General features: G+C 45.0%; 1 protein-coding gene across 1 annotated transcript; it reads right to left on the bottom strand.

Moving 5' to 3' along the window:
• Window positions 1-1,081: 1,081 nt before the first annotated feature.
• Window positions 1,082-2,032, bottom strand: LOC149470615 (olfactory receptor 52P1-like). The gene has a single exon (XM_089662073.1). The coding sequence runs from the start codon at window positions 2,030-2,032 to the stop codon at window positions 1,082-1,084; it is 951 nt and encodes a 316-aa protein (XP_089518199.1).
• Between the last annotated feature and the right edge of the window lie 18,866 nt (window positions 2,033-20,898).

Here is a 20,898-nt window from a genome sequence, read left to right on the forward strand (position 1 = left end):
CCTTCCTCCTGCCGGTGACCCCTCTAGTGATAGGATCTATATAGAGGAATCAGGACTTCCTTCCTCCTGCCGGTGACCCCTCTAGTGATAGGATCTATATAGAGGAATCGGGACCTCCTTCCTCCTGCCGGTGACCCCTCTAGTGATAGGATCTATATAGAGGAATCAGGACCTCCTTCCTCCCGCCGGTGACCCCTCTAGTGATATAAAGGTCTATATAGAGGAATCGGGACCTCCTTCCTCCTGCCGGTGACCCCTCTAGTGATATAAAGATCTATATAGAGGAATCAGGACCTCCTTCCTCCTGCCGGTGACCCCTCTAGTGATAGATCTATATAGAGGAATCAGGACCTCCTTCCTCTTGCCGGTGACCCCTCCAGTGATAGGATCTATATAGAGGAATCAGGACCCCCTTCCTCCTGCCGGTGACCCCTCTAGTAATATATAGATCTATATAGAGGAATCGGGACCTCCTTCCTCCCACCAGCCAACGGAGCACAGAGGACCATCTACAGCTCCACTCCCCATGCCTCACCGAGGGACTGGTCCACACACTCGAGCGCCCTCCGGTCCACACGCTTGGTCCTCGGGTGCACTCCACCTCGCTCCGGTCCAGGTAGGGCTTTTTCACCTAGGGCACCTCACACATGTAAGCCGGCTGGAATCCAGAGCTCTCCAGCCATGCTGCTTACGGCGCCATGTTCCGGCTCCTCCTCTCTCCTCTAACCACCTAATGCCTACAAATTACAGATCTTGAACACCTCATAGAACAAATCCAAATGTCATATTTCCTTTCTCATGGATTAGAGTTCTCCGTGTCGAATTGTAAACCTTTAGGGCCATGTCATCAGGAAGTGACACTTTTTTCAGTTTGATATTCAGGGGCCTTATAACCCCCTATTTGAGTCTATAGCAACATTACAGTCAATTGCACACCTCCGCCCCAAATTTGACTCCACTTGTACCTTTGGTAAATAATCAGAAACACTTTGTCATTGTTCTACCTCTGAAAGATGGTTGGTTCTCATAGTCCTGTTCTTTGCAGCATTTGTTGAGTAAGTCCAGCAAAATATGTCCAAAATTACCGAAATCTGGACTTTTGCGGACAAAATAATTTCAAAATGTTCCTCTGGATCTCTTTGGTTTTTATTCCATATATTATTGGGTTCAGCATTGGAGGAACAATTAGGTATAGGCTAGATATGATAATTTGTGTGGAAGAAGCTATTTGCCCCCCAAACCTTTGAGTGAGAAAGGAGAAAAGTGCCGGGATGTAAGCCAGCAGAATGACGCAAATATGGCTGATGCACGTACTCCCGACCTTACGTCTGGCCTCTCGGGATGGGAGGTTGAAGACGGCAATTACAATCTTGATGTATGACGCTGTGATGCCCATGATATCTACTACATCTACAAACAGAGCGACTGCTAACCCATACACAACATTAACTCTGACGTCTGCACAGGCCAGTTTAGCCACTGCCATGTGTTCGCAATAGGCATGCTCGATCACATGGCTTTTGCAAAACGGCAATCTCCAGATCAGGAAAGGAAGTGGAAATATCAGAAGAGTTCCTCTTACGACCACTATTACTCCAATTTTAGTGATCAGTGGGTTGGTCAAGATGGTGGAATATCTCAGGGGCTGGCATATGGCAACATAGCGATCAAAGGCCATACCCAAGAGGATGGAGGAGCCCATGATAGAGAAGGAATGGATGAAGAACATCTGAACCAGGCAACCCTCACAGGAGATCTCGTTGAGGTTGAACCAGAAGATCAGGAGCATCTTGGGAAGGGTAGCATTGGACTGGACAAGGTCAGTTAATAACAACATGGAAAGGAAGAGGTACATGGGCTGGTGGAGGCTCTCCTCTCTTTTAATGGTTAGCAGGACACTAATATTGGCCAACAAGGTTATCAGGTACATGAAGAAGACCGGCAATGAAATCCAGACCTGGTCATCTTCCAGCCCAGGAATTCCAATCAGAATGAAATAAGAGGAGCTCAGATTATTACTGCCAGACGTCATGACTGTAAGATGTCCAACATGTGGTCTTCCAATATTCTACTTTAGGGGCTTTTCTCCACCAAGATAAAAACTAATCTGTAAAACACAAAAAGCATGAAAAAAGGTTTCATCTGTTTTTTCCAAATGAAAATATGCTTTTAATGGAAATATATAAAACAGCCAGTTTATCTTATTATTGTCACTCTTAGGGTAAGGCTGAAGTGTTTCCATAATGTCTTCAAGAAAATAAAAGGGAAAGATACAAGAAAGTATCCAAAAAATACATTGCTCCACTCCAGGTAGGCAAGTAAACCAAGATTTCCCCATCCAGCTCTTTTTTTTTCCAAGTCTGATTCTAGAGGGAGTCTATTCCACATTCTCACAGCTCTCACTGTGAAGAACCCTTTCTGTGTTTGGAGATTAAATCACTTTTCCTCCAGATGTAAAGAGCGCCCCCTTGTCCTCTGTGATGACCTCAGGGGGAATAACCACACCAAGGTCACTGCATGAACAACTGATGTATTATACATGGAGATCATATCCCCCTTATGTATTATACATGGAGATCATATCCCCCTTATGTATTATACATGGAGATCATATCCCCCCTTATGTATTATACATGGAGATCATATCCCCCCTTATGTATTATACATGGAGATCATATCCCCCCCTTATGTATTATACATGGAGATCATATCCCCCTTATGTATTATATATGGAGATCATATCCCCCCTTATGTATTATACATGGAGATCATATCCCCCTTATGTATTATACATGGAGATCATATCCCCCTTATGTATTATACATGGAGATCATATCCCCCCCCTTATGTATTATACACGGAGATCATATCCCCCCTTATGTATTATACATGGAGATCATATCCCCCCCTTATGTATTATACATGGAGATCATATCCCCCCTTATGTATTATACATGGAGATCATATCCCCCCTTATGTATTATATATGGAGATCATATCCCCCTTATGTATTATACATGGAGATCATATCCCCCCTTATGTATTATACATGGAGATCATATCCCCCCTTATGTATTATACATGGAGATCATATCCCCCCTTATGTATTATACATGGTGATCATATCCCCCCTTATGTATTATACATGGAGATCATATCCCCCTTATGTATTATACATGGAGATCATATCCCCCCTTATGTATTATACATGGAGATCATATCCCCCCTTATGTATTATATATGGAGATCATATCCCTCCTTATGTATTATACATGGAGATCATATTCCCCCTTATGTATTATACATGGAGATCATATCCCCCCTTATGTATTATACATGGAGATCATATCCCCCCTTATGTATTATACATGGAGATCATATCCCCCCTTATGTATTATACATGGAGATCATATCCCCCCTTATGTATTATACATGGAGATCATATCCCCCCGCTGTATTATACATGGAGATCGTATCCCCCCTTATGTATTATACATGGAGGTCATATCCCCCCCTTATGTATTATACATAGAGATCATATCCCCCTTATGTATTATACATGGAGATCATATCCCCCCTTATGTATTATACATGGAGATCATATCCCCCTTATGTATTATACATGGAGATCATATCCCCCTTATGTATTATACATGGAGATCATATCCCCCCTTATGTATTATATATGGAGATCATATCCCCCTTATGTATTATACATGGAGATCATATCCCCCCTTATGTATTATACATGGAGATCATATCCCCCCTTATGTATTATACATGGAGATCATATCCCCCCTTATGTATTATACATGGTGATCATATCCCCCCTTATGTATTATACATGGAGATCATATCCCCCTTATGTATTATACATGGAGATCATATCCCCCCCTTATGTATTATACATGGAGATCATATCCCCCCTTATGTATTATACATGGAGATCATATCCCCCCCTTATGTATTATACATGGAGATCATATCCCCCCCTTATGTATTATACATGGAGATCATATCCCCCTTATGTATTATACATGGAGATCATATCCCCCCTTATGTATTATACATGGAGATCATATCCCCCCTTATGTATTATACATGGAGATCATATCCCCCCCTTATGTATTATACATGGATATCATATCCCCCCTTATGTATTATACATGGTGATCATATCCCCCCTTATGTATTATACATGGAGATCATATCCCCCCTTATGTATTATACATGGAGATCATATCCCCCCTTATGTATTATACATGGAGATCATATCCCCCCCTTATGTATTATACATGGAGATCATATCCCCCCTTATGTATTATACATGGAGATCATATCCCCCCTTATGTATTATACATGGTGATCATATCCCCCTTATGTATTATACATGGTGATCATATCCCCCTTATGTATTATACATGGAGATCATATCCCCCCTTATGTATTATACATGGAGATCATATCCCCCCTTATGTATTATACATGGAGATCATATCCCCCCCCCCTTATGTATTATACATGGAGATCATATCCCCCCTTATGTATTATACATGGTGATCATATCCCCCTTATGTATTATACATGGTGATCATATCCCCCTTATGTATTATACATGGTGATCATATCCCCCCTTATGTATTATACATGGAGATCATATCCCCCCTTATGTATTATACATGGAGATCATATCCCCCCCCTTATGTATTATACATGGAGATCATATCCCCCCTTATGTATTATACATGGAGATCATATCCCCCCCTTATGTATTATACATGGAGATCATATCCCCCCCTTATGTATTATACATGGAGATCATATCCCCCCTTATGTATTATACATGGAGATCATATCCCCCCTTATGTATTATACATGGAGATCATATCCCCCCTTAATCTCCTCTTCTCAGTAGAGAATACATTCAGTTCCTCTAATCTCTCCTCATAGCTGATCTCCTCCATGTATCAGTTTGGTTGCCCTTCTCTGTACTTTCTCCAGTTCTCCAATGTTCTTCTTATGAATTGGAGCCCAAAACTGCATATTCCAGATGAGGTATTACTAATGATTTGTACCAGGGGGGAGGGGGGGGGGGGGGGGTGATATCTCTCTCTGGAGTCTATACCTCTCCTAATACAAGATAAGATTTTGCTCGCTTTAGATCCCGCAGTTTGGCATTGATGCCATTATTAAGCTTGTGATCTACCAGAACCCCCAGATCCTTCTCCACCATTGACCCCCCCAGATCCTTCTCCATCATTGATCCCCCCCAGATCCTTCTCCACCACTGATCCCCCCAGATCCTTCCCTGCCATTGACCCCCCAGATCCTTCTCCACCATTGATCCCCCCAGATCCTTCTCCACCATTGACCACACCCAGATCCTTCTCCACCTTTGTCCCCCCCAGATCCTTCTCCACCATTGACCCCTCCAGATCCTTCTCCACCATTGACCACACCGAGATCCTTCTCCACCATTGACCCCCCCCCCAGATCCTTCTCCACCATTGACCCCCCCCAGATCCTTCTGCACCATAGACCCCACCCAGATCCTTCTCCACCATTGACCCCACCCAGATCCTTCTCCACCATTGACTCCACCCAGATCCTTCTCCACTATTGACCCCCCCAGATCCTTCTCCACCATTGCTGTTACTTAAACCTTTCATCAGAAATCTGACTCTGCCTCTCCTGTCACTCTCTCCTACTAGACTCACTTACCCAGACTCAGTGGACAAAAGGAAGTTGGGGTTAGAATCCTTCCAAAGAGATTTTTGAGTTCTTCTCTCATCTCCTTCTCCTCTTTCAAAGCTGACTTCGTGATGGAGATACCCAGTCGTGGGTGTCTGGGGTCCTTTACAACTATATTTGTCCTTTCTTTTCTACAGTTTCTCTAAGAATTGCTGTGATCTATCAATCTCCTGGATCAGTGCCGTGCTTCCTTGACTACTTCTCTGGCTGACAACTTACTTTCTCCACTCTGAAATACCCGCTGTCATCCTATGATCACTTAGGGGTGGAGTCACTTTTGTTGCCAGCGGTTTAGACATTAATGGCGGTGTGTTGAGTTTTTTTGAGGGGACAGCAAAGTTCCATGTTATACAAGCTGTACACTGACTACGTCACATTGTAGCAAAGTGTCATTTCTTCAGTGTTGAGAATCAAATTTTGACAAAACTGTGAGGGGGACTCACTTCTGGGAGATACTGTGTATATATATATATTGTATACAGTCCGGAGGAGGGGAAGACTCACTTCTGGGAGATACTGTGTATATATATATATTGTATACAGTCCGGAGGAGGGGAAGACTCACTTCTGGGAGATACTGTGTGTGTATATAGATATATATAGATATATATACACATTATATACAGTCCGGGGGAGGGGTGGACTAACTTCTGGGAGATACTGTGTGTATATATATATATTGTATACAGTCCGGAGGAGGGGAAGACTCACTTCTGGGAGATACTGTGTGTGTATATATATATATATATATATATAGATATATATACACATTATATACAGTCCGGGGGAGGGGTGGACTAACTTCTGGGAGATACTATATATATTTATAGATATAGATATACATTGTGTACAGTCTGGGGGAGGGGGGACTCCTTATCCTTCTTCTCCTTTTCTTCCTTCTCCTCCATCTTCTCCATCTCCATTTCCTTTTCTTCCTTCTCATTCTCCTTCTCCTCTTCCTCCTTCTCCTTCTCCTCCTCCTCCTTCTTCTTCTTTACTTCCTTCTCCTCCTCCTTCTTCTCCTTCTCTTCCTTCCCCTGCTCCTTTTTCTTCTCTTTCTTCTACTTTTTCCCCTTCTCCTCCTTCTCCTTCTCTTCCTTCTCCTCCATCTTCTCCATCTCCATTTCCTTTTCTTCCTTCTCATTCTCCTTCTCCTCTTCCTCCTTCTCCTTCTCCTCCTCCTCCTTCTTCTTCTTTACTTCCTTCTCCTCCTCCTTCTTCTCCTTCTCTTCCTTCCCCTGCTCCTTTTTCTTCTCTTTCTTCTACTTTTTCCCCCTCTCCTCCTTCTCCTTCTCTTCCTTCTCCTCCATCTTCTCCATCTCCATTTCCATCTCTTCCTTCTCCTTTTCTTTCTCCTTTTCCTTCTCCTTCTTCTCCTTCTTCTTTACTTCCTTCTCCTCCTTCTTCTTTTCCTTCATCTTCTTCTCTTTCTTCTCCTCCTTCTCCTTCTCCTCCTTCCCCTGCTCCTTTTTCTTCTCCTTCTTCCCCTTCTCCTCCTTCTCTTCTTTTACCTTCTCTATTTCCTACTTCTCCTCCCCGTCTTCCTTCTCCCCTTGTCTCCCTCCTTCTGTTGGGGTCCCCTCAATGTCTATCCCCTGGTTCCTTATGTTCACCTTCTCCACCTACTCCCTGGTCATCTGAATCAGGCTCCTATGACTTCCAATACCATCTCTAATCTACCAACACCCCAAACTGCCTCTCTGCTCCTCACCTTACCCCTTCCATCTCCTCGTACATCACTACTTTACTAAGTCACATGTCAATATGGATGTCACACCACTTCCTTCAATATTTCCTCCCCATTTCCTCCTCAAAGCTATCACATCAAAATCAAAAGCACAAATATCAGTCCCCCCCTCATGCCAGGATGCTAAATCTAATCCTGGACTTTGCCTTCTCGTTGCAGCCTCACATCCAAGGTTTGCCTCCTTTTCCCCCGTAACATTTCCAGAATATACCCCTTCTTAACTGACAATACCAAGCTACTAATTCAATCACTTGTCATCTGCTGCTTTAACTACTGAAACTCCCTCCTCATTAGTCTACACAGGATATTCCCCCTTCAGTCTACCATTAATGCTGCTGTCAGACTCATCTATTTTCCCAGCCAGCTAACAAACCCCTATGTGAAATCATATTGCGGGTGATGGGTCCTCTTAAAGAGACAACCAGGATCTATTGTACCTCCTAATACCCCCCTGCACTCTCTGAGAAGAGGCCATGTTTAATCAGCTTGTTCCCCAAACACTGAACCGGTCTCATTGATCCATCAACACCGGCATTGTTCCCTGAACCCCAGCATCTGTGTTGGACAGCTCTGATTCCAGAAGTGCTCAGTGCAGATCGCTTCGGTGTTCATACTGCCATGGGGAGATTGAAAAATGGATGTTCGCTGATCTCTCCCAGCATTCCACACCCACTATGGATGTATCAGGCCCCCCAGAGGGACAGATAAATCTACCTACTGCCTCTGCCGGGGAGATTCCCTCTCATATATATCTCCAATATTTTGGTAGAGATGACTCAACTCAATGACAATGAGACAATGGGAATCCATGTTGGGAATCCATGTTGGGAATCCACGGTGGGAATCCATGAGGGACAGGTTAAGTCTACCTACTGCCTCTGTTTATGCTGGGGAGATTCCCTCTCATATATATCTCTGATATTTTGGTAGAGATGACTCGACTCAATGACAATGAGACAATGGGAATCCATGTTGGGAATCCAGGTTGGGAATCCAGGTTGGGAATCCATGGTGGGAATCCATGAGGGACAGGTTAAGTCTACCTTCTACCTCTGTTTATGCTGGGGAGATTCCCTCTCATATATATCTCCGATATTTTGGTAGAGATGACTCAATTCAATGGAAATGAGACAATGGGAATCCATGTTGGGAATCCATTGTGGGAATCCACGGTGGGAATCCATGAGGGACAGGTTAAGTCTACCTACTGCCTCAGTTAATGCTGGGGAGATTCCCTCTATCATATATATCTCCGATATTTTGGAAGAGATGACTCAACTCAATGACAATGAGACAATGGGAATCCATGTTGGGAATCCATTGTGGGAATCCACGATGTGAATCCATGGTGGGAATCCCTGAGGGACAGGTTAAGTTTACCTACTGCTTCTGCTGGGGAGATTCCCTCTATCATATATATCTGTGATATTTTAGTAGAGATGACTCAACTCAATGACAATGAGGCAATGGGAATCCATGTTGGGAATCCATTGTGGGAATTCATTGTGGGAATCCATGGTGGGAATCCATGAGGGACAGGTTAAGTCTACCTACCGCCTCTGTTTATGCTGGGGAGATTTCCTCTCATATATATCTCCGATATTTTAGTAGAGATGACTCAACTCAATGACAATGAGACAATGGGAATCCATGTTGGGAATCCATTGTGGGAATCCATGTTGGGAATCCATTGTGGGAATCTATGGTGGGAATCCATGAGGGACAGGTTAAGTCTACGTACTGCCTCTGTCTATGCTGGGGACATTCCCTCTCATATATATCTCCGATATTTTGGTAGAGATGACTCAATTCAATGGAAATGAGACAATGGGAATCCATGTTGGGAATCCATTGTGGGAATCCATGGTGGGAATCCATGAGGGACAGGTTAAGTCTACCTACTGCCTCTGTCTATGCTGGGGAGATTCCCTCTCATATATATCTCTGATATTTTGGAAGAGATGACGCAACTCAATGGCAATGAGACAATGGGAATCCATGTTGGGAATCCATTGTGGGAATCCACGGTGGGAATCCATGAGGGACAGGTTAAGTCTACCTACTGCCTCTGTCTATGCTGGGGAGATTCCCTCTATCATATATATCTCCGATATTTTGGAAGAGATGACTCAACTCAATGACAATGAGACAATGGGAATCCATGTTGGGAATTCATTGTGGGAATCCATGGTGGGAATCCATGTTGGGAATCCATTGTGGGAATCCATGATGTCTATGCTGGGGAGATTCCCCCTCTCTCTCTGGAGCAGAAACTGATTGGAAATTCAAAATTGTAGAGTTTGTCACAAGAACAGGACACAAGGGGGAAGTCTTCCAGTTGGGACATCTGTACTGGTGACATTTGTCTAAAATCCCTAACTTTGAAGAACGTTTCTCACATGGGACGGTAAAAACAAGAGACCCTCATTTTGTTTTATCCTTCCCAGCACTAAAGCTTCAGTAAAGTACCTCAGTCTGTACAAAGCTGGGGGAAGGAATAGTCTCTCACCTGTAATGGTGGTCAGAGCATGCAGGTGGTCACGTCTTCAGTTGCTCTGCATTACTGGGCGCTGTCTGTCATTATAAAGGTTGGACGACTCTCTGGGGACCTGCATGGTGGACAGGAGAGTGACATGGATGCCAGATTATAATTATGATAATTACCGTGTTAATGATAATGACCATGTAGATCCCTTAGGAGTCACAAAGATTAGCAGGGGAGATAGGGCCTTCACCTGGATGATTGGTTCCTTTGTATGCGTGTCTGTCAGAGAGAATTTCCATTCTTCTCTCCTTGTGATCACATTTATAATAAAATATAATGAAATTTACAAAACAACCGAATAATACAGCTATTCCATAGAGCTGGGTCCTCCTAAACAGAAAACCAGGATCTATTGTACCTCCTAATACCACCCTGCACTCTCTGAGAAGAGGCCATGTTTAATCAGCTTGTTCCCTGAACACCGATAACTGGTATAGTTGATCCATCAGCACCGGCATTGTTCCCTGAACCCAACATCTGTGTTAGACAGCTCTGAACCCGGAAGTGCTCAGAGCAGATCGCTTCGGTGTTCATACTACCATGGGGAGATTGAAAAATGGATGTTCGCTGATCTCTCCCAGCTCTGCACACCCACTATGGATGTCTGAGGCCCCCAAGAGGGACAGATAAGACTACCTACTGCCTCTGCTGGGGAGATTCCCTCTCTCATATAAATCTCCGATATTTTGGTAGAAATGACTCAACCCAATGACAAAGAGACAACGGGAATCCATGTTGGGAATCCATTGTGGGAATCCATGATGGGAATTCACGGTGGGAATCCATGATGGAAATCTATGTTGTGAATCCATTGTGGGAGTCCATGATGGGAATCCACATTTTGAAATTCATGGTGGGAATCCATGATGGGAATCCATGCTGAAATTCCATGTTGGGAATCCATGATGGAAATCCACACTGGGAAATCCATTGTGGGAATTTGTTGTGGGAATCCATGTTGGAAATCCATTATGGGAATCCGTGATGGGAATCCATGCTGAAAATCCATGATGGGAATCCATGTTGGGAATCCACGGTGGGAATCCACGTTGGAAATGCATGTTGGGAATTCATGTTGAAATGCATGTTGGGAATCCATGATGGAAATCCACACTGGGAAATCCATTGTGGGAATCTATGTTGGGAATCCATGTTGGAAATCCATTATGGGAATCCATGCTGAAAATCCATGATGGGAATCCATGCTGAAAATCCATGATGGGAATCCATGCTGAAAATCCATGATGGGAATCCATGTTGAGAATCCACATTGGGATTCCATGTTGGGAATCCATGATGGGAATCCATGTTGGGAATCCATGTTGGAAATCCATTATGGGAATCCATGCTGAAAATCCATGATGGGAATCCATGCTGAAAATCCATGATGGGAATCCATGCTGAAAATCCATGATGGGAATCCATGTTGAGAATCCACATTGGGATTCCATGTTGGGAATCCATGATGGGAATCCATGTTGGGAATCCATGTTGGGAATCCAAGTTGAGAATCCATGTTGAGAATCCATGATGGTAATCCAAGTTGAGAATCCATGTTGAGACTCCATGGTGGGAATCCATGATGGGAATCCATGATGGGAATCCATGGTGGGAATCCAAGATGGGAATCCACGGTGGGAATCCATGGTGGGAATCCATGATGGGAATCCACAGTGGGATTCCAAGATGGGAATCCACAGTGGGATTCCATGATGGGAATCCATGATGAAAATCCATGACGGGAATCCATGTTGAGAATCAAAGCTGAGAATCCTTGTTGAGAATCCATGATGGGAATCTATGTTGGGAATCCATGATGGGAATCCATAATGGGAATCCATGATGGGAATCCACGGTGGGAATCCATGATGGGAATCCACGATAGGAATCCATGATGGGAGTCTACGGTGGGAATCTATGATGGGAATCCATAGTGGGAATCCATGTTGGGAATCCGTGGTGGGAATCCATGATGGGAATCCACGGTGGGAATCCATGATGAGAATCCATGATGAGAATCCACGATGGAAATCCTTGTTGGGAATCCATTGGGGATCATTTACAGGACTAGATCAGTGTCTTCAAAGTGTAGCCCATAGACTGAGCATATCAGACTGTTTTTTCTGGACTTTATATGACCTAATAACATTTTTGGGGCCCTCAGGGGCATTTGCCTATCAGGGGCAATTTTTTGTGAACACATTTTAAAATCTGCTTTTTTTTTGCCAGAAATAAATCCCCCAATAAGTATATATTTTCTGAAAGCAGGGACCCTGGGGAATACAATGGCCTTACTTGAATTTTTTTATGTTGCACATCACAGGCATTTATTAAATCCATATTTACAGGGAAGAATACACTAAAATGAATTTTAATGCAAACAATATAAGACTAATTTTTTGGGGGTAAAATAGATAAGATGAGGTTGCACCAATAAAACGGATACCAAACATGTCAAGCCCTAAAATTGTGCACCCCCATGAAATCGAAAAAAAAAACATTGTGCCCAAAATTCTCCATAGGCTTTAAAAGCCTTTACAGGGTACCGGTTTAGAATTATGTAGGGCTTCACCCAAAAAGGGGAAGTTCCACTTTGGGTCCTCCTCTCCTCCTTCTCTGCTGCATTTCACAGATCATTTTCTTCGGTGGAATGCAGGTACCTAGTTTTGGAAGTTCTCCTATCCCACCTTTCTCCCTGCAGTCTTCTAGGACAGGTCACGGGTCCCAGAAGACTGCGGGACCATTCACAAAGCACAGCGCAGCGGGCAGCCGGCTAAGAAGCTGCAATCAGCACAACTGGCTGCCCACAGTTAAGATACCGGTGCTGGAAACCCAAAGGCTAGTGAAGAACTAGCCCAGGTGAGGGCGGAGCTGGATCCCTAGACAGGTAAGTGTCTTGTTATTTAAAGGATTTATAGCTGCTGACTTTTAATTTTTTTTTTTTCTGATTGAAGGACCACTTTATCTGTGAGTGATGGCCCTAAAATGATTGTTCCCCCTTCGAGATTCACGACAATACCTCCAATGTATGATGCAATTGATGTCTACGTACACATGCTCACCCTACTATGCTGAGCGTTGATATGGGGTGTGTACAAAGGTGACAGGGGTGCTTTAAATACAAATGGAATTCTTTTTTATTATTTTATATAATTCGTCTTTTTAAGGCATTTTATTTTTTCAAACTTTTCTGCTTTCATAGGAGTCTAAGCTTGAGGTGATTGTACTGCTTGGACCTTGAAGAAGGGGAGATACCCCAAAAGCTTGTCCTGAAAATTGTACTGCTTGGACCTTGAAGAAGGGGAGATACCCCAAAAGCTTGTCCTGAAAATTGTACTGCTTGGACCTTGAAGAAGGGGAGATACCCCGAAAGCTTGTCCTGAAAATTGTACTGCTTGGACCTTGAAGAAGGGGAGATACCCCGAAAGCTTGTCCTGAAAATTGTACTGTTTGGACATTGAAGAAGGGGAGATACCCCGAAAGCCTGTCCTGAAAATTATACTGCTTGGACATTGAAGAAGAGGAGATACCCCAAAAGCTTGTCCTGAAAATTATACTGCTTGGACATTGAAGAAGGGGAGATACCCCGAAAGCCTGTCCTAAAAATTGTACTGCTTGGACCTTGAAGAAGGGGAGATACCCCGAAAGCCTGTCCTGAAAATTGTACTGCTTGGACCTTGAAGAAGGGGAGATACCCCAAAAGCCTGTCCTGAAAATTGTACTGCTTGGACCTTGAAGAAGGGGAGATACCCCGAAAGCTTGTCCTGAAAATTATACTGCTTGGACATTGAAGAAGGGGAGATACCCCGAAAGCTTGTCCTGAAAATTGTACTGCTTGGACATTGAAGAAGGGGAGATACCCCGAAAGCCTGTCCTAAAAATTGTACTGCTTGGACCTTGAAGAAGGGGAGATACCCCGAAAGCCTGTCCTGAAAATTGTACTGCTTGGACATTGAAGAAGGGGAGATACCCCAAAAGCTTGTCCTGAAAATTATACTGCTTGGACCTTGAAGAAGGGGAGATACCCCAAAAGCTTGTCCTGAAAATTATACTGCTTGGACATTGAAGAAGGGGAGATACCCCGAAAGCTTGTCCTGAAAATTGTACTGCTTGGACATTGAAGAAGGGGAGATACCCCGAAAGCTTGTCCTGAAAATTGTACTGCTTGGACATTGAAGAAGGGCAGATACCCCGAAAGCTTGCCCTGAAAATTGTACTGCTTGGACCTTGAAGAAGGGGAGATACCCAGAAAGCCTGTCCTAAAAATTGTACTGCTTGGACCTTGAAGAAGGGGAGATACCCCAAAAGCTTGTCCTGAAAATTGTACTGCTTGGACCTTGAAGAAGGGGAGATGCCCTGAAAATTGTACTGCTTGAACCTTGTAGGAGACAGTCCCCTAAAGCCTGTCCTGAAAATTGTACTGCTTGGACCTTGAAGAAGGGGAGATACCCCGAAAGCTTGTCCTGAAAATTATACTGCTTGGACATTGAAGAAGTGGAGATACCAGGAAAGCTTGTCCTGAATATTGTAATGCCACGTATGCCCAACGAGTTCCTGGCCCTACCTACATGCCTAAGCCTCTTAAACAGCAGTTGAGTTCCAGTAGCAGGCATGAGTCTGGTCTGAGAGTTAAAAGCTGGGAGGAGAAGAGCTGGTTGGTAAGCACAGAGATGTCCTAGACACAGAAGCCTCCTGTGGTCACCAGGTCAAGCCAAGCTGCAGGGTACCCAGACGTTGGCAGAGAACAGTGCAATCTACTGCTGGCATGTAGTGTGTTTGGGGTGGCCAGTTTGGCCTGTACACATACTTTCGCATTCTCCTCCTGAGGATCTATTGCTGGAGCCGCATACACCTCACCCCATCCTGAAAACTTCTCTCTGCTGCCTGCCAGGGTCAGTTCTGCTCCAGTGATCGCTCTTCATTCATTGATTGCTGGTTGGGAATTGCTTGTTGAAAATTTGCATCCATTCTGGTTGATGTTTGTATTCCTGTGAAGATTCCAGATACTGTTTTCTCCAGGGACTTGAGAAATGGGCAAATAAGCCGAGAACTGGAGTTGTGACTAATAGAAACTAGGGATGAGCTTAAGGACTGCAAGTTCTGACCGAACCTTGGCTGTTCCGCCATTCAGACGAACATTTGCCATTTGGCTGCAGCCAAACCTCCTGTATAATTGGGATATTATTTCTGCTATTATATGACGGCTTTGTGTTGTTAATAGTTGTGAAGGATGCTGGGAAGTGCAGGAGCTTAACAGCCGGTGACACCGCTGGTCCTATTCACTTACATGACTGAGAATCCCCGGCCTTATAATTGAAAAAGCTGGAAGAGTTAAAAAAAAATGATACGGGGTTAAGGAAACCCCATGCAAAAATAAAAAAGGGTGACCTCCTGAAAAAAACAAAAAAAACTTGTGCCCCCCCAAAAAAAAAAATCCACACCAGACCCTTATCCAAGCATATACATACCCTACAGCTGCCTGACAGGAGCGTGCATCCCCCCATCCCCCTTCCTGAACCAGACCAACATGACCTGGACACGGGGAGTATAATGTTGATGAGGACAAGGGCCTCTTTCACACAACCCTGGCCTGGTGGTTGTGGGGGTCTGTGGGTGGCAGCTTTTCTATAAGGGGGAATCTAGATAACCCCATGTGAATGAGTAGGAGGTACATAGGGTACAAGGGGTATCATTTCACAAAGACAAATGTAGCACTACCCTAGTGAGGATGGCTGTGTGGATCCTCCTCTCTTGGTTAACTCATACACTCTCACGGCTTCAACTACCACCTCTACGCCGACGACACACAAATCTATCTCTCAACCCTCGCCTCACCCCCTCGTTCTCCGCCCGAATCACCCACCTACTAAACGACATGTCAGACTGGATGTCGCTCCACTTCCTGAAACTGAACCTCTCCAAAACTGACCTCCTAGTCTTCCCCCCAGCCTGCGCACCACCCCCCATTGACTTCTCCATCACATCCAACAACGCCACCATCAAACCCGCCCCGCAGGCCAGAGTACTTGGTGTCAATCTGGACTCCAACCTATCCTTCCAGCCCCAAGTCCAATCTTTAACAAACTCATGCAGACTCCACCTCCGCAACATGCAGACTCCGCCTCCGCAACATCGCCAAAATCCGCACGTTCCTAACCCCAGAAACCACTAAACAGCTCATCCACTCCCTCATCATATCACGACTCGACTACTGCAACTCCCTCCTCACTGGCCTGCCTCGCCACAGGCTATCCCCACTTCAGTCAATCCTGAATACGGCAGCCAGACTCATTCACCTTTCCAACCGCTCCATCTCCGCCACCCCCCTCTGCCAATCCCTCCACTCAGTGTCCTCCACCCCCCTCTGCCAATCCCTCCACTGGCTTCCGATTGCACAACGGATCAAATTCAAAATCCTAACACTGACGTACAAAGCCGTCCACCATACTGCCCCGAACTACATCACTGACCTAATATCCAAGTACCACCCAACACGCACACTCCGCTCCTCACAAGACCTCCTTCTCTCTAGTTCCCTGGTCTCCTCCTCCCATGCCCGCCTCCAGGACTTCTCCAGGGTGTCACCCATCCTCTGGAACTCCCTGCCCCAACCCATCAGATTATCACCTACTCTCCTCTCCTTTAGGCGCACCCTGAAAACCCATCTCTTCAGGGAAGCCTACCCTACCCCTGCTAACCTGCCGACCTCCTCCACTCTTCCTACCACTCCATCCCCCACAGCTATCTCCTCCTGTGCCACCATCCCCTCCCTCCTAGATTGTAAGCTCCAAGGAGCAGGGCCCTCACACCCCTCGTGTATCACATTGTATTGGTATTGTACTAGCGCATGTATTGTCTCCCATTGTAATGTACAGCGCTGAGCCAACTATTGGCGCTTTATAAATTCTGTATAATAATAATAATAATAGAGCTTCTCTCTTCACCGCCAGGCAACATAAATTTCTCATACTGACTTTCAATAAATAGACAGTGACCAGTCCATGGCTTGGTTTTGATGTTTTATTGAAGGAAATCAATTTAGACTCTTTTAAACCTGCAGATTAGGTCTCCATCCCTTCCTACTTCCCAACTTCTGGAAGGTTCTATGGTCCTCCAGAGTCAAGAGAAGGCGATAGTGCAGCAACCTGTGAAGTCATCCAGCTGACCTGCAGTAGCCCGTCCTCAATCACAGACTCAGACTTCCCATGAACCATAAAAAATAATTTTGCTTGCAATACACTGAACGATTCTAGGAGCACACTAGAGGGTGCTACACACATGTAAAGTGTCAATAAACATGCACACAGTTCTTGGAAAGACCTTTAATAAAAAGAGAAAGACCCATAATGTACATCCATTGTCAATCACGTTGTTCAACTGTGTAGATCCACATTGATCATGACGCCTGGTGTCCCCCAACTTGTCGAAAGAATAAAACCCACCAACATATCCTAAAGCTTCACTACCATTGAATGACAGGTGTGGCAAATGACAGCTGATATGTAAAAAGGGTCAAAGTCTCCCAGGTGACACCATTGACCATGTATGGACATGATCATATTTGGTCAATGATGTCCTGAATCCCAGTGATGTTATTGACCAATCATAGTTATGTCCATAACAGACATCTCTGTGTTTTTATTTACTGTTTACATTTTTTCTATGAACTAGTAGGGGTACATGGAGTTACCCATCTCCGGGCCTCCCTTGACAGAATCTCTGCTGTAGCGTGGCTCCTTTCCTCTAGACATGCTTTCTGCAACACTAAGTGGCATTTTTGACTGAGCTGTTGCATAGCCTCCTAAATGCTTGCAGGGGACTGGTGGCTCAGAGGACTACTCACCCAAAGTGGGCATTTAGGAGGGAATGGAGGAGACTACACTGTCAGAAGACATGGAGTAGCTCCAGTGGTGTCACATGAAGTGGGCATGTAGGAGGGAATGGAGGAGACTACACTGTCAGTAGACGTGAAGTAGCTCCAGTGGTGTCACATGAAGTGGGCATGTAGGAGGGAATGGAGGAGACTACACTGTCAGTAGACGTGGAGTAGCTCTAGTGGTGTGCCCTGTCCTGCATACTTCTTGAATGCCAGCAGAGTTACATAGTGGGCTGTGAAACATTCATAATGTCTCTGCCGAACTTCCTGGACCACACATCTGTGGTTTGGTTGACCCTCATGCCGCCTCCGTAGTCCAGCAATGTGGAAACATTACCTTCCACATGATGGAGATCAGGAAAGGCCATACAGGTGAAAGAAATGGCAGCTGGGAACCTGCCTCTGCTGTACAGCACAGGCCACACATTCACAAACATGGATTGACTCTACCTTCTGGAAAGGTAGAACCTGTAAAGCCAGCGATGTTGCCAAGCTGACACTGTGCTGATGATCATGGACTCGGCTGGGCGTATACCTCTTCTTCCATTCCAGCAGCTGGGACAGAGAAGCTTGCCTGCTCAATGATCCAGCTACAGGTGGCAGAACCAAAGAAAGTTTGCAGCCTTCCACTGCCAATACTCTGTGTGGGCCTCTGCTGAGCCTCTGCTTTTCTGGAAAGGTGGTAAAGTAAACCTCTGACACCTCTAGAAAGACTTTTATTCTTGATGCTGGAGCCTACTGATGGGAAATCTTGTACAGTGGGGAAGAGGTGGAAAGGGAGGAGATGGACGTAATGGCTAGCCATTGGCTCTCAGGTGCTGCTCCCAATGAGCTTCATGGTGAAAAGCCATCTTCATACACATGGCACCCAAATGACTGACCATACTGCCATACATATTACGTTTTAAGCAGAGGCTGCAAATGACTACAGTGCAGTCTACAACATATGTGTTGAAAAAGGCCCACACAGCTGAGCCTACCAGGGAAAAACAGCACCCTTTACTCATGAGCTCTACTCCTCATTTTCCTTCTGTGCGATATCTAGCACCCAGATACAGTTGGACTCAACCCTCCACCTCCCAACAATTTTGCCAAGCTGCAGTACATTAGGCCACTGAGCATGGAGGTGGCTTCCATTCCAGCAGCTGGGCAGAGAAACTTGCCTGCCCAATGCTTTAGCTAGAGATTTCAGAACCAGAGCAAAGTTGTGGTTTATGCTTGTCCCTACTCTGTGTGGTCCCCCAGGCTGACCCTCTTCCCCTCTGGAAGAGCCATAAAGTAAACCTCTAACACCCCTATAAATACTTTTATCTCTCTAGACTGTTATATTTGGCACTCAGGTTGTCAGGGCTCTGTCCTCGGCAAATGTGTTAGGAGACCTGGCACCCCTGCCAGTATCTTGCATGGCCGCAGAAGTTCACATCGGCTCAAATTTGGTGCCAAATGGCCTTTATAAGGAAGCCCTGCACTACTCTCAGGTGCTGGTTGATCTTCGGCTTCCCAGTACCTTGTTTCTGTTCCTGTGCTATTGTGATCTGTGATTTCCTGATACCGACTCGACTTGCTCTCTGACCTGTCTTCTCTGCTTAACCCCTGATCTGACCTCGGCTTGGCTAACAGATATTCCCTCTTGCTCCTCTGTGTATGACCTCGGCTATCCCATCTGCATACGTCTGCTCTGATCTCCACCCTGTACCTTACCTTGGCTTTGAACAGGCTATCCTGTGATCCTCTGTTTCCCGGAAGGGCTTGCATACCTCGTACAGGCACCACCTGTCTGCAGACAGTGCATCAGCTGTGCTCCTGGGTGGACCACCAATGAGCACTCCTACAGGCGACCTGTGCCACTTTGGGCCTGACTCCTGCTATCCCACTCTCAGGGGAGTCTGGAACTTAGCCACAAGGGAAGCCCTCTCTCCATTGGCCTCTAACACCAGGTATGTGACACAGATACAGTTGGAGACCTTCACATCACCCCTCTTCTCATCACTGTACCCAACCAGGCAGTAGCCTGAAGCTGCAGGAACATCTGTTCCAAATGGTCCTCCCTGCCCTTTGCCATCACCTTCTGTTTTCTCATTGTTCTCCTCCTCAACCTCAGATATTGCTGCTAATCCTCTTGCAGCAAGTGACTGTTACTGTGCTCAAATAACTTAGCCAACTGCCTGTTGTGAAGGAGTATGTTCACAATGTGTGTTCAATCACGTGGCTGTTGTAAAATGGAAACCTCCTGACCAGAAAAGGCTGGAGTAATACCAGAAGAGTTCCTCTCACCACTGCGACTCTATTTTTTGCAATCAATGGGTTGGTCAAGATGGTAGAATATCTCAGAGATTGGCATATGGTAACATAATGATCAAAGGCCATAGCCAAGAGGACTGAGGATCACATGATGGAGAAAGAATGGATGAGGAACATCTGAACCAGTCAACCCTTAAAGCAGATCTTTTGGAGGTTGAACCAGAAGATCAGGAAGATTTTGAGAACCACAGCACTGTGCTGGACAAGGTCTACTAACAACAACATGGAAATGAAGAGGTACATGGGCTGGTGGAGGCTCTTCTCCATTTTAATGATAAGCAGAACACTAATATTGGACAGCAAGGTTATTAAAGAGAAGATCGACAATGAAAACCAAAAGCATTTGACCTCATTTGTCCTTTATTAAAACAAAACCCAAAAGATGTGCCACGCCATAAACCCATCATCAATTACTTCATTTTGCAATGCAGATCATCTTCAAACATGATGAACCACGCCAGCTGGTCTATCAAAAAAAAACCCTCAACATGTCCCATCCTTATGACTGCTTGCCCCAAATGACAGATCCAGGTTTAGAGCTGAATTTTAAACTAAAGACGAAGGGATGGTGGCTGATGTCATTGACCAAATTATGGCCAAGGGCATTGACCAAAAACAGTCATGAGCATATTTGGTCAGTTGCCATTGGCCATTTAGCTTTCAGCTGCTGGGATCTGT

Source organism: Staurois parvus, unplaced genomic scaffold, assembly GCF_062004578.1.
Source record: "Staurois parvus isolate SC_StPar_1 unplaced genomic scaffold, SC_StPar_1.0 ptg000035l, whole genome shotgun sequence".
NCBI classification, from domain to species: domain Eukaryota; kingdom Metazoa; phylum Chordata; class Amphibia; order Anura; family Ranidae; genus Staurois; species Staurois parvus.

What these genes read in the sequence shown, in the direction of transcription:
- LOC149470615 (XM_089662073.1), bottom strand. Translation starts at nt 2,032, where the DNA reads ATGACGTCTGGCAGTAATAATCTGAGCTCCTCTTATTTCATTCTGATT.